General features: G+C 40.8%; 1 protein-coding gene across 1 annotated transcript in view; it reads right to left on the bottom strand.

The window, feature by feature from the left end:
- Positions 1 to 13,175, bottom strand: part of LOC143940410 (uncharacterized) — an 89,772-nt gene that overhangs the window by 57,892 nt on the left and 18,705 nt on the right. Inside the window, exon 2 of the mRNA XM_077461725.1 lies at positions 7,228 to 8,171. Coding sequence (XP_077317851.1) covers positions 7,228 to 8,171 — 944 coding nt within the window. The remainder of the gene's footprint in view (positions 1 to 7,227; positions 8,172 to 13,175) is intronic.

Here is a 13,175-nt window from a genome sequence, read left to right as displayed (position 1 = left end):
CTACGCACATTGTTATGCAGTTCCACCCATAATGCTTCAGATCTGTGTCATCCCCTGACAGAATGAGATCTGCCTTGTTTACTATAGCAGATCCCCATTCTGTCACTGTGGGGAACGGTCGTGGGCCAATTGGTGTGCCCACAGATCACCATGTACGAGCCCAACATACACCTATGACGATTTGCACAGCCGAGCCAAACTGCCGCAGTATAACTGCAGCGGCTGGTCGGCAATCAGTTAATTTACCTTTGGGAGATTTTTTACTTTTTTAGTTAATTATTATTATTATTATTAGGTATGGCTACGCTCTCCATAATGTTGTTTAATGTTAAGGGACTAAAAATACCCCTGATAAACTACGTATACTTCTTCCTGACTTCTATTCCTCCCTTTACAATTTATACTTATTGTACAGCAGGAGTTGGAATCTCCAATTAGCTTGGAGGAATTACAGGTCACAGTAGGCTCGGCGAAGATGGGTAAAGTTCCTCGCCCAGATGGCTTTACAGTTCAATATTACAAACTCCTACTGCCCACCTTGGGACCCTATCTTATGATGTTTAATGACCTGGGTGATTCAACCTCTTTCCATAGTAAATCCTTGAAAGCCCTAAGTGCAGTCATACCTAGGGAAGGTATAGACCAATCTCTCTTTCAAATGCAGACTTGAAACTTTTTACCAAGATACTAGGTTTCAGGACTGCAATATCAATTACCTTCTCTGATTCATTTAGATCAAGTTGGGTTTGTCCCGACACAGGAAGAGCAAGACAACACTACTAAAGTTTTGAATTTAATGTGTCCAACCTAAGACTCCATGTGTGTTCATTGGAACAGACACAGAGAAGGCCTTTGACCGGCTAAACTGGCAATTTATGTTTTCTGTTCTGCGGTATGAAGGCCTGGGGAGATGTCATGCTTTGATGGATCTCAACTATTTATACCTCACTGGTGGCACGGGTTAAAGTAAATGGTGTTGTGTCCCCCTCCTTTATGGTCACCAATGGGACTAGGCAGGGTTACCATTTGTCACCCCTCCTTTTTGCTCTCTTTTTGGAGCCTTTTCTCTGTAGGGTCCATTTAAAATCCTGATGTTCAGGGGCTGATGACTGAAGGAACTCCGTATAAGACTTCTACTTATGCCGATGATTTGCTTTTTTCAACGATTAATCCGGTGGTATCCCTTCCTAACCTATTTTGTGATTGGAGCTATATGGCTCTCTATCTTATTTTAAGATCAATCTCTCCAAGTTGGAGGTTATGGGGGCGGCGGCTCCTAATACTCTGCTGAGGATGCTGAAACTCAGCTTTAAATTTAAATGGATAAATCAGGCCTTGAAATATCTGGGCACTTTTATTCCCACATCTTTTATCTTAATTTCCCTCCACTTTTACATAAAGTACGCACCCTTTTGGAGATGTGGCATAAGGGGGCTTTATTCCTGGTTTGGGCAGTGCAATATCATCAAAATGTTTACCAAAGTTCCTATACCTATTCCAGACTTTACCCATTGCCATACCCATGCATTTAAAAATGGGCTGAGGCACTTTTCACTGGATTTATTTTTGCGTATAAACATCCAAGGATTAGGAGGATTAGGAGGATTTTGTTGACCCTCCCTAAGCACTATGGTGGGTTGGCTGTCCCTGATATTTATAAAATGCCACCAGGTGGCTCATTTGGGTCAGTTGATCGATTGGTGTCAGCATGGGGATTTTAAAATCTGGCCAAATGTAGAAAAGAGCAGTGTCTTGCTTCATAGGGCCCTAACAATCTTTCGCCCTCTCTTAAGGCACACCCACTTATTGGACCTATGACGCGTTTGTGCTTTTGGCTTTTTTCTAATGGTAGGTTATCCTATGTGAAGTCCCCATTGTTTCCCATTTTGTGAAACCCGCAATTTACTCAGAGTTTTCAGAATAGAACTTTTAGTATGTTGTTGGATTTAGGGCTGAACCGGGCCTCTCACTTTGCGACATCAGGGTCTTGGCCCACACTACAGATGTTGACATCTTACCAACTGGACTTCTGGCAAGCTGCTCAACTAAGACATTTCTTACATACTCTACCTACAGCTGGCGTTTTTTGAATAATACTGTACTGAGCCAGATCCATACACTTTCGAAGATGTATGGCTTGTTGATCACACCTCTGGAGGACTACCAGTTACCCTTTCTGCTAAAGTGGGAATTGGATTTGGGTAGAACTTTTTCGGAGGGGCAATGCACCAATATAAAAGATCTTCTATCAAAATCCTCAATTTGCACGAAAGTGCAGGAAACTAATTTTAAGATTTTTTCTCAGTGGTATAGGACCCGGTCTTTTGTTCATAGATGCTTTCTAAAACACCTCTGACTGCTGCTGGCATTGTCAGGAGGAATGTGGGACATTACTACAACTTTTGGTCTTGTTCCAAAATAGAGAATTTCTGGAAAGAGGTCCAGAAGATCACCAAAAAATGTTGACACTATGAGGTCCCTGAAGATCCGGCCTTCTTGTTGCACATCTCCATAATCCCTCTAAAAATTTATAAGAAATGCATCCTTTTTCATCTTTTGAATGCAGGCAAATCTTATATTCACCTTCCCTGGAAACTGACACAACCTCCTTCTGTGGGGTTGTGGCTCCGGAGAGTGGAGGAGCCGAATAAGATGGAAGATCTGATGTGGATAGCAAAGCAGAAACGAGAGTTACCATATACCATAAAATATTTGGCAGTTTTTAAACCCATGGGGGCTTTTCCTGTGGGTTATATTATTTTATGGTTCCTGATTAGGGGTTTTGCTTTCTATTACCTTTAAGCTCATGACGGAATTGGGATAGTTATTAGATTATTGGGTTGATGCATATGGATCGCTTTATTGGACAGACCCGATTCGATTTTTCAGGATATATGTCTACTGCTTTGATGTTCGGTTATTAACATCTCTTTCATGTATGTTTTCATGGAAAATGTATTTTTTCTGCTAAAAAAAAATAAAATAAAAATATAACAAGCTGCCAAAACAAAATCATTTGAACTCTATTAAAAGGAACACATACATGTTAAAGATATAAGCACACAGGTTTAGACAAGACATTTTTTCTAGTTAAAATAACACTGAAAAGGAAAATATTGTTTACACACAATACATAGATAATCTTGTAAAACTACATACAAACTGGCGATTTGGGCCGGTGTGATTTGTAGCATCTGGAATCAGAGATGCCTGCTGGGGATAAGTGGCTAGGTGCTGGCCCTAACTACTATAATGACAGGACGCCAGTGGCTGCAGCAACTCGCAGGCTGTCTGCACAGCCTGCAATGCGCACAAAGCGATTCCTGCAGCTACAATTTTCATCAACTGAAATTCCTCCTCGTCTGATCCAATCAGAGAATGCTTTTGGATTGAGAAAAATGGCGGCAGTGCCAAGCGAGCCAGCAACCCCCTCCTGTGATTATTATGCAGAAGGACATCACTTGGGCTACTACAGTGATTTACATCGTCCATAGAGTTTGGCTAAATCCTGGGTCGGCAACCCATCAATCATGATCGACTGTACGACCGCTGGTAGGTGACCAGTAGATCCCGAACAGATCTCTGCCTTGCCGACTGACTGCTTTTCCCCCCAGAGGTGCTGAACGGTGCATGCACAGGGTCAGCCTATCCTAGGCTGCAAACGCAGCCTACACCCCGCAGCCGCACGTTTGCAAAGGAGTGGGCACTGCCTCCGGAATAGCTCAGGTAGATTCGGGCTCTTGCCGAACACGACTAATCTCTTACTCTATGTTTAGTTTGGCCCTCAGATTTACGCCCCACCATGTTCCTGCAAAGTTACAGATAGCGGAGCGCTCTCAGCAATGTGAAGATCATCGCTCCCTTCTTTCTCTGCACTCAGCAGCACTTTCTTTCCAATTGACATGTTAAGGGCCAGTTCTACCCATCAGTCACACTAAGGTAGGCTCTCATCACACCTTCTTGATCACCTTCACCATGTCTTCCTGCCTCTCCTGCACCATACCCTCCTGACCCCCTCCCTTCCCCTGCACCATACCCTCCTGACACCCCTGCACCCTTTGATATTCGTTTTATTAAATCTTTAAGTTTTCTATAGGTCGTCTATATTTTTTTATTAGGGGCTTGCTAGTTAATTTTGTATCCACGTCAATACTGGGCTTCACTCCCCTTTTTCCCAGACCAATTTTCAGCTTTCAGCTCTGTCAAACTTTGAATGAGAATTGCGCGGTCATGTAACACTATACCCAAATGACATTTTTAGCATTTTTTTCACACAAATAGAGCTTTCTTTTGGTGGTATGTAATCACCGATGGGGGTTTTTATTTTTTACGCTACAAACAAATACCGAAATATTTCCAAAAAAAAATGCATTTTCTTCGTTTTTGTAATAACATTTTGCAAATAAGTAATTTCTCTTGATAAATTTTTACCAAAAATTATGCTGCTACATTGCTTTGGTAAAAATAACCCAAATCAGTGTTTATTTGGTGTCGGCAGTAATGGGGGACATACAGATGTTTTATGGGGATACTGACATGTGTCTGGGCACAGGGGTATCAGTGGTGCTCGGTGTACTGTTTGTGGGGTGATCTGCAACAGCTCTCTGTGTAAAATCATCCTCACACAGAGCTGCCACAGATCTGCAGATTCCCCCCTTACCCCCCCCCCCCCAAACTGAGCTCGGTAGGGAGAACTGTCACAGAGGACACCTGTCTGTTTACATTGTGATGGCCAATCACAGCGCCCAGATCCTGATTTCTGCTCAGCTGGATTCTGTAATCATAATGATCACAGGATTAAGCTGCAGCGCACCTCATGGCTGCGCTGCGTGCACTCATTATGAGGGACATTCCTGAATGTCCACAAAGAACGAGGAAAGTACCACACTGCCATTTATGTGCAGTGGCCGGGTGGGAGGTGGTTAAAAAAAAAAAATAAAAAAAAAAAAAAAAAGAGAAAAAGCGCCACACTCTGGTGATCTTTGATCTGTTCGATGTTGTTCAGGTAGATCTCTACCTCTCAAAAGGTTGCCTAACCCTTGGCTAAATGGGAACAAAAAAAAAAAAAAACACACCACACAACAGCACAGTACCTGTAGTAGTCAAAAAACAGATAGTATAGATTAAAAGAAACCTGGTAAAAATAGAAATATGTAGGCCACAATTTCTAAACCCTAAATGATAGCTACTTGGCTGCTGCACTGACACTTTGGTTTTAGTACTGCTGGTCCCTGACTCAGAACAAGTATAGAAAAAGGATTTTGGTGATATTTTCATTTGTTGCATGTGTGTTTCAGGTGTGCGACTCAAACACTGAAGCTAGATGTTGCCAGGCAACTAGCATTTTCAAAATTAGGTCAGGGATGGCAGCCTATGTGTATATTTCTTTCATGACAGGTATACTTTTTTCCATATACAAATTTACAATGTTATGTCATTTCCTCTAGCAAGAGAAAACGTCTGGTTTCAGTGAATATTTGTCTGGAGTTCAAAACTACATTTTTTTTGTAAAATTAAATAACAAGCAGCATGAATTATGCAATCCATGGAAAGGCAACACTCTGTTTACACATGACGGCCTTCCTTGTAGCATTCAAAACAGCACAAAAATGACTCATGCTGAACAAAAAAAAAAACTTACAAAAGTAAATGTATAATTACCCAGTATGTCTTTCAATTAATATTATATTTTACATGTAGTTAAAACAAAATCTATTACAAATCTGGACAATTCAAACTGAGCATACGATGGAAAATGAATAAAGTATAAAATAGTTAATTTTGGTGAAAACATAATGGTGTTTTTAATGCAATACGTCATTTAGTTTTTTCCCCTATGTAATTACCGTATTTATTGGCATTTAACACACACTTTTTTCCCATTAAAATCAGGGTAAAATCGTGGGTGCATGTTATATGCCGATGCCCCCCTGATTGTGAGCTTCTCGGGTGGCTTTTGGCTGAGTACAGCAGAAAGCAGCCGAGAATGGGCGAGTGCGGCCGAGGGCAACCAAAAGCCGCCGAGAAGGCCGAGAGCTACCGAGCCCCTCCGAGATACACGGGACATGTGCTCTGTATCTTGGCGGCACCATTTTTAAATGGCAAGGCTGCAATGCAAGCCTGCAACTGGCACTGACAAGGCTGCAGAGGGACAAGGCTGCAGATGGACACTGATAAGGCTGCATTGATGGGCATTTAAATGTAAGTTTAAACTTCCATCACAAAAGTTTTTTTCCTTAAAATTCCATCCTGTTATATGCCGGCTCGTGTTATACACAGATAAATACAGTAATTTCAATCATTGATATCAGTTTTCAGGACCTGTTTACGCCAGAAGGTGGTGCGGGAAACCTGCGTTCTATGTGTGTTACCTACACCGCATTCAAAACGCACCAGCTATGCAATCCAATGCCAATGAATTCTTAATGACACCACAGTGTGCTTGCCTTCAACGGATCTAATGGTACTGAAATACCATGCGATCTGGTTGCAGTGCATTTTTAAAAGTAGTGCATGCACTACTTTTGGTGTGATCTAGCGTGATATCAGTACATTTAAATGAACAGGCTGTAAATCTCACTTCACTGAATGAGCTGTACCAAAAGATCACGGTCATTCAATATTGCGTTTTGGCCTTGTCCCTTGCGCTCAGAAATGTCTCCAGATTCTCATAATATTTTGAGATTATGTACTGTAGATGATGATATAGTTAGAGTCTTTGCAATTTTACATTCAGGGACATTATTCTGAAATCGTTCAACAATTTTTAGACACAGCTTTTCACAGATTCGTGCACTTCTACCCATCTTTATTTCTGAGAAACTCTGACTCTCTAAGATGCCCTTTTTTGGCCCAATCATGTTAAATGACCTTTTTCCAATAAACCTAACTAGTTGCAAAATGTTCTTTCAGCTCTTCCTTGTTCGTGCCACTTACCTTGCCAGCTATTTGTTGCCCTGTCCCAATTTTTTTCAGATGTGTTGCTGCCATCAGTTTAAAAATTACCTTATTTTTTTCTTAAAATTGTATATTTTCTCAGTTTTAACATGTTGTCTACTTTTTATTGTGAATAAAATATGGGTTTATGAGATTTGCAAATCAGTGCATTCTGTTTTTATGTAGACTTTACACAGAATCCCAACTTTTTGGAATTGGGGTTGCTAAATATCACATCAATAAATTGTAACATAGTGGGTAATTTTCTCAAAATTAGAAATAGAATCTTACCTATAAGACAAGCAAAGCACCAGCACCAAGATGAAAATAAATGAAATTGCAGCAGCAACCACAGCTAGTAGCACAATATTTTCCCTTGCGCGGCTCTCCTGAACACCCAGAGCAGTTACCAGTGACTGGTTATGGTAAGTGAAAAGAAGGGCAAAACCTCGGCCACGGTTAGTGGTTGTAATTAGCTCCAAAACCACCTCAATCATTTCAACAGGAGACCCAAAGGTCAGATTTTTGTTTAGAGGAGAATCTGATCCACAAAAGCGTGAGGAGTACGTGACAAGGTCGGTGATGTAGAGGACATCCAGAGGGCAAACTTCCAGCACTGGAGGCAAAGTAGTGAAGGGGTCAGTTCCAACGTTTATAGATGAGGATGTTGCATCTTCACTCACCTGCTGAAAGACATTTGTTGTTACTCTAGAAGTGAAGGAGGCCAGAAGATTCATAGGTTTGTTGTAGTTTTGAGTAGGGCCAACATAATTCTGTGTAACTGTAGAAAGCAGCCCTGTTTGTGATGTACCTGGCCCTTCACTCAAAGCATTTTGCTTGCTGGACAAAATCCGAGATTTCAATATGGACTTTATGCCACTGTTTGTCTCATCCCATCTCTCTGGAGTAATAACATTGTTACTGGCCTCATACGGGTAATCTGACTGTTCTGATGAAACCACTTCGAGATCATTTGGCAAAGTAGTTTGTTCCATAGCTTTTTTGTGAGCTAAATGGTAGCTGAAGTCAGAAGATGAAAAGCTGGTAGCTGGATCACTGTCACTTGTACTCTCATATATATCAAAGTCCAGAGTTTCCATCTCTATGCTGGAGCCAGCAGGCACAAAAATCTGCCACAAACAATGAGAGCTAGGAAGGTAGTTGTTAGGGAAACCTGGAGACATTATGAGGTCTCTCCCCGTAGGGTTCATGACAGCACCACATCCATAATAAACCTACAACATAAACAGAACAGAAAATGTTTGAACATTTGATATTAAAAATCATAACTTTTCTGAGCAAGTAGAATTCAAAATAGCCAGCAGAAGGGATTTGATGTATAATGTATAGGTACCTCCCCCCATTTAACTGGTCAGTTTTGATAAGAACTATCGCTAAAATAAATGTTTATGAGAACATATCAGGTTAATGCAAACCTTTTCATGAGATCAGTTTTAGCTTGTGTTTCTCCTTGGCATCATAAACCTAGGAACTGAACATAAACAATTTGCAATATAGCTTCATACTTGTGCTGCAATAATAAATACAAAGCACACTGATCACACCACAAAAGAGCATTCCAAGCATCGGATGTGTCTGTTTCGTTTAAGGAAACATCTCTTTCATCTAACAAAAATAACTTTCACTGGCAAAAGTGGGAACAAAAATGCAGGACTTAAAAAGACATCTGGTTAACATCTAGAATATGGGGAATGCATTTAAAAAATAAAACTGTCAGACTGGCTGGTTATCTGCTTAGACAAATGGAAAACTGGCATTGCTACAGAGAAAAAACAGAAGGAATCTTCACATATTACCCCAGATAATACTGTTCCTACTGTGTTGCAATGAACCCAAACATGCAAAGTGCACAGTTACAAAGCCACCAAGGGGAGCCTGTGACTAGCTGTGTTTGACTGGACAGATTCCATTACAGAAAATTAAGTAATCCCAGCTCTGCTTTCACGAGGAAGTGCAATTTAAAAAGTAAATTTAAAGTATTATTCAACAGTGTGCTAAAACATTTTACCCTTGTGCTACTTTAAAATACCCTAACAGGTTTAGGGCAATTTAAAGGTCAGTTCTATCCACAACTGACGTCTAATTTTAAGTGGATACAAGGGAATTTATTCACCTTGTTATGGCTGGAGCAAATGGGCAGTCATTAAAATCAAAATGCAGGCATACCCCACTTTTAAGTACATAATTGGTTTCTATGCAGAAGTGAGCCTGATTTTGCACTTTCCATCTTTAGTAAATAAACCCCATTGTGTAGTTAAAGTGGGGTATGGCTGTATTGCCTGAAAAAAAAAAAAATATTGCCATTTATGAGATTGGGCATTTGAAAAATCCAGGGTTTACAGTTGTCCTTGTGTAAAACAGTTGTTTTTTTGTTTGTTTGATAGAACAGAATTGTGTTTGTTTTTTTTTTTTTTGTTTTTTTTTTAATATAAACCCAAATTATCAAACCTAAATGTTCTATCTTGATAATCTAGAGAGCAACTAGTGTCTCTTTTGCTAAATAGTAAATTTTATGACCATAATGACCTTTGTTCATCTTTATGATGAAGGGAGATTACCGCAGGGCACGCCACATGTCAGCATTGGTCTACTGATCTGCAGACCAGCATTGACAGGAGATGAACCCAGCGGTAACCTCCATTCATCATGAAGATGAATAGAGGTTCATAGGCAGGTCCTATATGACAGTACTTCATTTTAATCATGGTTGAGCTCCTACAACACAGCTCACAGTGATAGATAATTTGCCTTAAACGGCATAGTGACAATGTTAGAGCTTACACAGGGCTATTTCTAAAGACTAATGACCCCCTCTCCCATTCCAATATAAGTTCTTGGGCCTAGCGATTGCCCGCACAGACACCAAGCACTAAATTGTAAAAGCAAGGGGAGAAGGTCCCTACTCTACTGGGTACTTTCAATAGCTCATTTAAAGGAACATGTTCTGAGAGAATATGAAGGCTGCCATGCTGATTTAATGGCTTACACACTTTGAGGCAATGACCCGGTACAAGTAAGCAAATCAGAAACACTGACTTTTTAAAAGGACCATAGCCCAATAAATGCAATTGATTATATATATATATAAAAAGTTATGGGTTAGGGGTGGGAGGCTAAAGCTGGTCGTTGGGGCTAAACCAAAAAAACTAACATTCCTCCATCCACACAAACCAGGTGGCTGGAGGAGTCCTCCTGTCTGGACACTGTATTCTGACAGTGGTACCCACTGCTGCTAGAACACATTGATCAGCTGTAGCAGCTGCTGATTGATGGAAAATCTTCCAACACATTGATAGAAATTCAGCCAATAAGAGTGAAATTGCCTGCTAGTATCTTATATACATTGTCAGACAGCTTTGCCACTATAATCTGAGTTTAACATCCCTGGACTGCATATGATGATTGCTTTAGGATGGCTGCTCAAAGATTGGTGAAAGCTTTGCAAATGCTTTTTAAACATTGACATACAAAATATATTTATAGAAGCTGAAGCCTATGGTGTTTTGGCAAATTACTCTAAATATTAATATACGGTTCATTTATCATCAGTGTGCATTACCCACAGCTGTCATTATTGAGGAAGCCTAATTACATCTGCCCCCTTCTCTTCTATGCAACTCAAGCCTGTGTGAGAAATCTTGTACTAAGGCCAGCCATACATTGTTAGAATCTTGGCCGGTTCAGCAAGAACTGGCCGAGATTCGAACCATTAATAGGCAGGCTGAATATACCAAGCTGATTGACCAACTTGGGTAAAATCAGCCTTCCGGATGCTTCTGCGATTATCCCTTGTGGCTGCTATAGCTGCTAACGACAATCACTGTCTTCTTGCCAGGAGAAGACAATTGCTCGGCAGGAGGGATTCCACCATCAGGACAGTCTGTGTTGATGGAGGAATCGTGTGAATTGCTTTCCTGAAACCACAGGTTCGCACCATGTACGGCCTGCCTAAGGGGTGTTGCTAATATTATTAGCTCTGAAATCACAGATCACAGCAGTGAGAGTTCTATAATTGGTAAGGATGAATAAAGCCACTGGTCCACCCTGTTCAACCTAAGTGTGTGTGCATATACAGTTTGCACATTTTTTTTTTTAAACTCATCTACACTCTCTGCTGACACCATCTGTGGAAGAGAGTTACGCAATGCAAGACTGAACTTTTTCTTGTCCAACTCCATTGCGTAGCAGCAGGTCTTTCTTTTTACATACCTAGGAGTAAAACGTTTTCTCCCAATACTAGGGTCACAATTCAATGATTTGTATGTCAGTTTCATATCCCCTCTCAAGCATCACTTCTCTAATTTTATAGTTGTTTGTCTTAACTGAGGTCCTCCCTGCCCTTATATTACCTTTGCTGTCCTTCTCTGTGCTCACGTCAGTTCAAAAGACACCCTTCCTGAGGACTGCGGATCATAACTGGTCAGCATTCTCAAGATGTGGTCGAAACCAGGGTTTTGTAAAGTAGTAGAATTATAGTTTTATCTCTTGGGTAAATACCATTTTTAATGCATCCCAATAGTCTGCTAGCCTTACATGTTATTGCACAATCTAATCTGCTAGGACCCCCAGATCCTATTCCCTCCTTGATTCCCCCAGATGTTTCCCCCTAACATGTATGAATATTTTTAGTTCCCACGTGCATTTTTTTTAATTAAATTTTTTATTGTAAAACATAATCTGCCATATAGCTGCCCATCCCCCTATTTTAACTAGGTCTTATAAAGTTGCTATATCTTGTTGTGAAGTTATTTCCTGGCTTAGTTTTGTATCATCAAACACTGAGATTGAACTATTTATTCCAACCTCTATATCCCGATAGCCCGCTAACAACTCCAGACCATTCTGAAATCTGACTCATTATGGGTACTGAGGGGCACTAAAAGTACTGAGGTATTGTAAGTATAAGACAGGGTACTGTGAGTGCTAATGAGGTCACTGTAAGAAAAGTAGGTAACTGGGTTTGACTGAGGGGCATCGTGAGTACCAAAAGGCGCGAGAAGTGTGAGAAACTCAAACATTTAGGACAAACATATACATACACACACATACATACATATACATATGTAAACAAAATGAAAGCCTATCAAAATTCAAAATACTGTATAAACATTTGATTATCCCCATCACGCTAGTCGCTAGTGGGTAACAGGTCCTACAGGAGTGGTGATGCGATGTGTCGTAATCTTGAATACGTTCCTTTAACAACCGTTCAAGGGTGAATACTGCTGCGTGAGATGTGAGCAGATTGTCTGGAAGCCCAGATCCTGGGTCTGGAGAATTAGCTGGTAACACTGTTAAGCATGAGCAACCTGGATCAGAGTGTGGACCCGACCCTTAAAGTGCTGGCTGGGGCCAGTATAGAGGAGGGTGGTGATATGTAGTTGAAGGAACCAGGGGTAGACTGCTGGATTACAGTTCGAAGGCAGGGTAGAGGGAAAAATGTTAGAGAGGTTAGTCCTAAGTTGATACGACAAATATTCCAAATTGTGTGATGCTGAGAATATCAGTTCAGGAGTAGCAATGTTGGAGCAGACTACCTTCCCTGGATGCCAGGAACAATTACCCCTTACAGATACTGGTAGTAGGGAACTCAAATATTAGAAGGACAGATAGGGCAATGGTTGCTGAACAGTATGTGGTTTACCGGGGACTTGGGTTCGGCACATTGGGGATCTGATGGAGAGAATTTTGGGTGGGGCTGTAAAGGACCCAGCTTTCATTGTACATAGGGGTACAAATGACAGTCAGAGGAAGACAGAGCATCCTTAAAAGGGCAACGCCACTTTTGGAGGGGGGGGGGGGGGAAATCACAAATAAAGAAGAAATAATAAAGCGCATATAATTGTGACACCAATCAAATTGCAATTGAATGTTGTTATTAAAATTCCCTTTCAATCTGCAGTGTAATTTTCTGAGAATACATTGCAATATGGCTACCTGGAGCTGTTCTGTACACAGTGTGTGTACTGACCACTCCCTAGAAACATCATTTCCTGCTTGTGCGATTGGCTCTCCAATTTTCCCAGAAGTCTGCCTAAGATACAAATCAGATTTCAGGCATCACTTGTAACAAAAAGTATCTAATTTCTTTTAGATACTTTCAATAGGAACACGTCTAAAAGGATGCAGGCCCAGCAGATTTCCTCATTAGTGCCCTTCAGCTTCACACCTGACAGTTATTTATGAATCCACTCCCTTTGCACTCACTCAGAACAGAG

This window comes from Lithobates pipiens, unplaced genomic scaffold, assembly GCF_037356315.1.
Source record: "Lithobates pipiens isolate NorthernLeopardFrog02 unplaced genomic scaffold, aLitPip1_a1.2 Scaffold_3, whole genome shotgun sequence".
Taxonomy (NCBI): domain Eukaryota; kingdom Metazoa; phylum Chordata; class Amphibia; order Anura; family Ranidae; genus Lithobates; species Lithobates pipiens.
The sequence above is the reverse complement of the archived record's forward strand: the minus strand, read 5'-3'. Positions and strand labels throughout refer to the sequence as shown.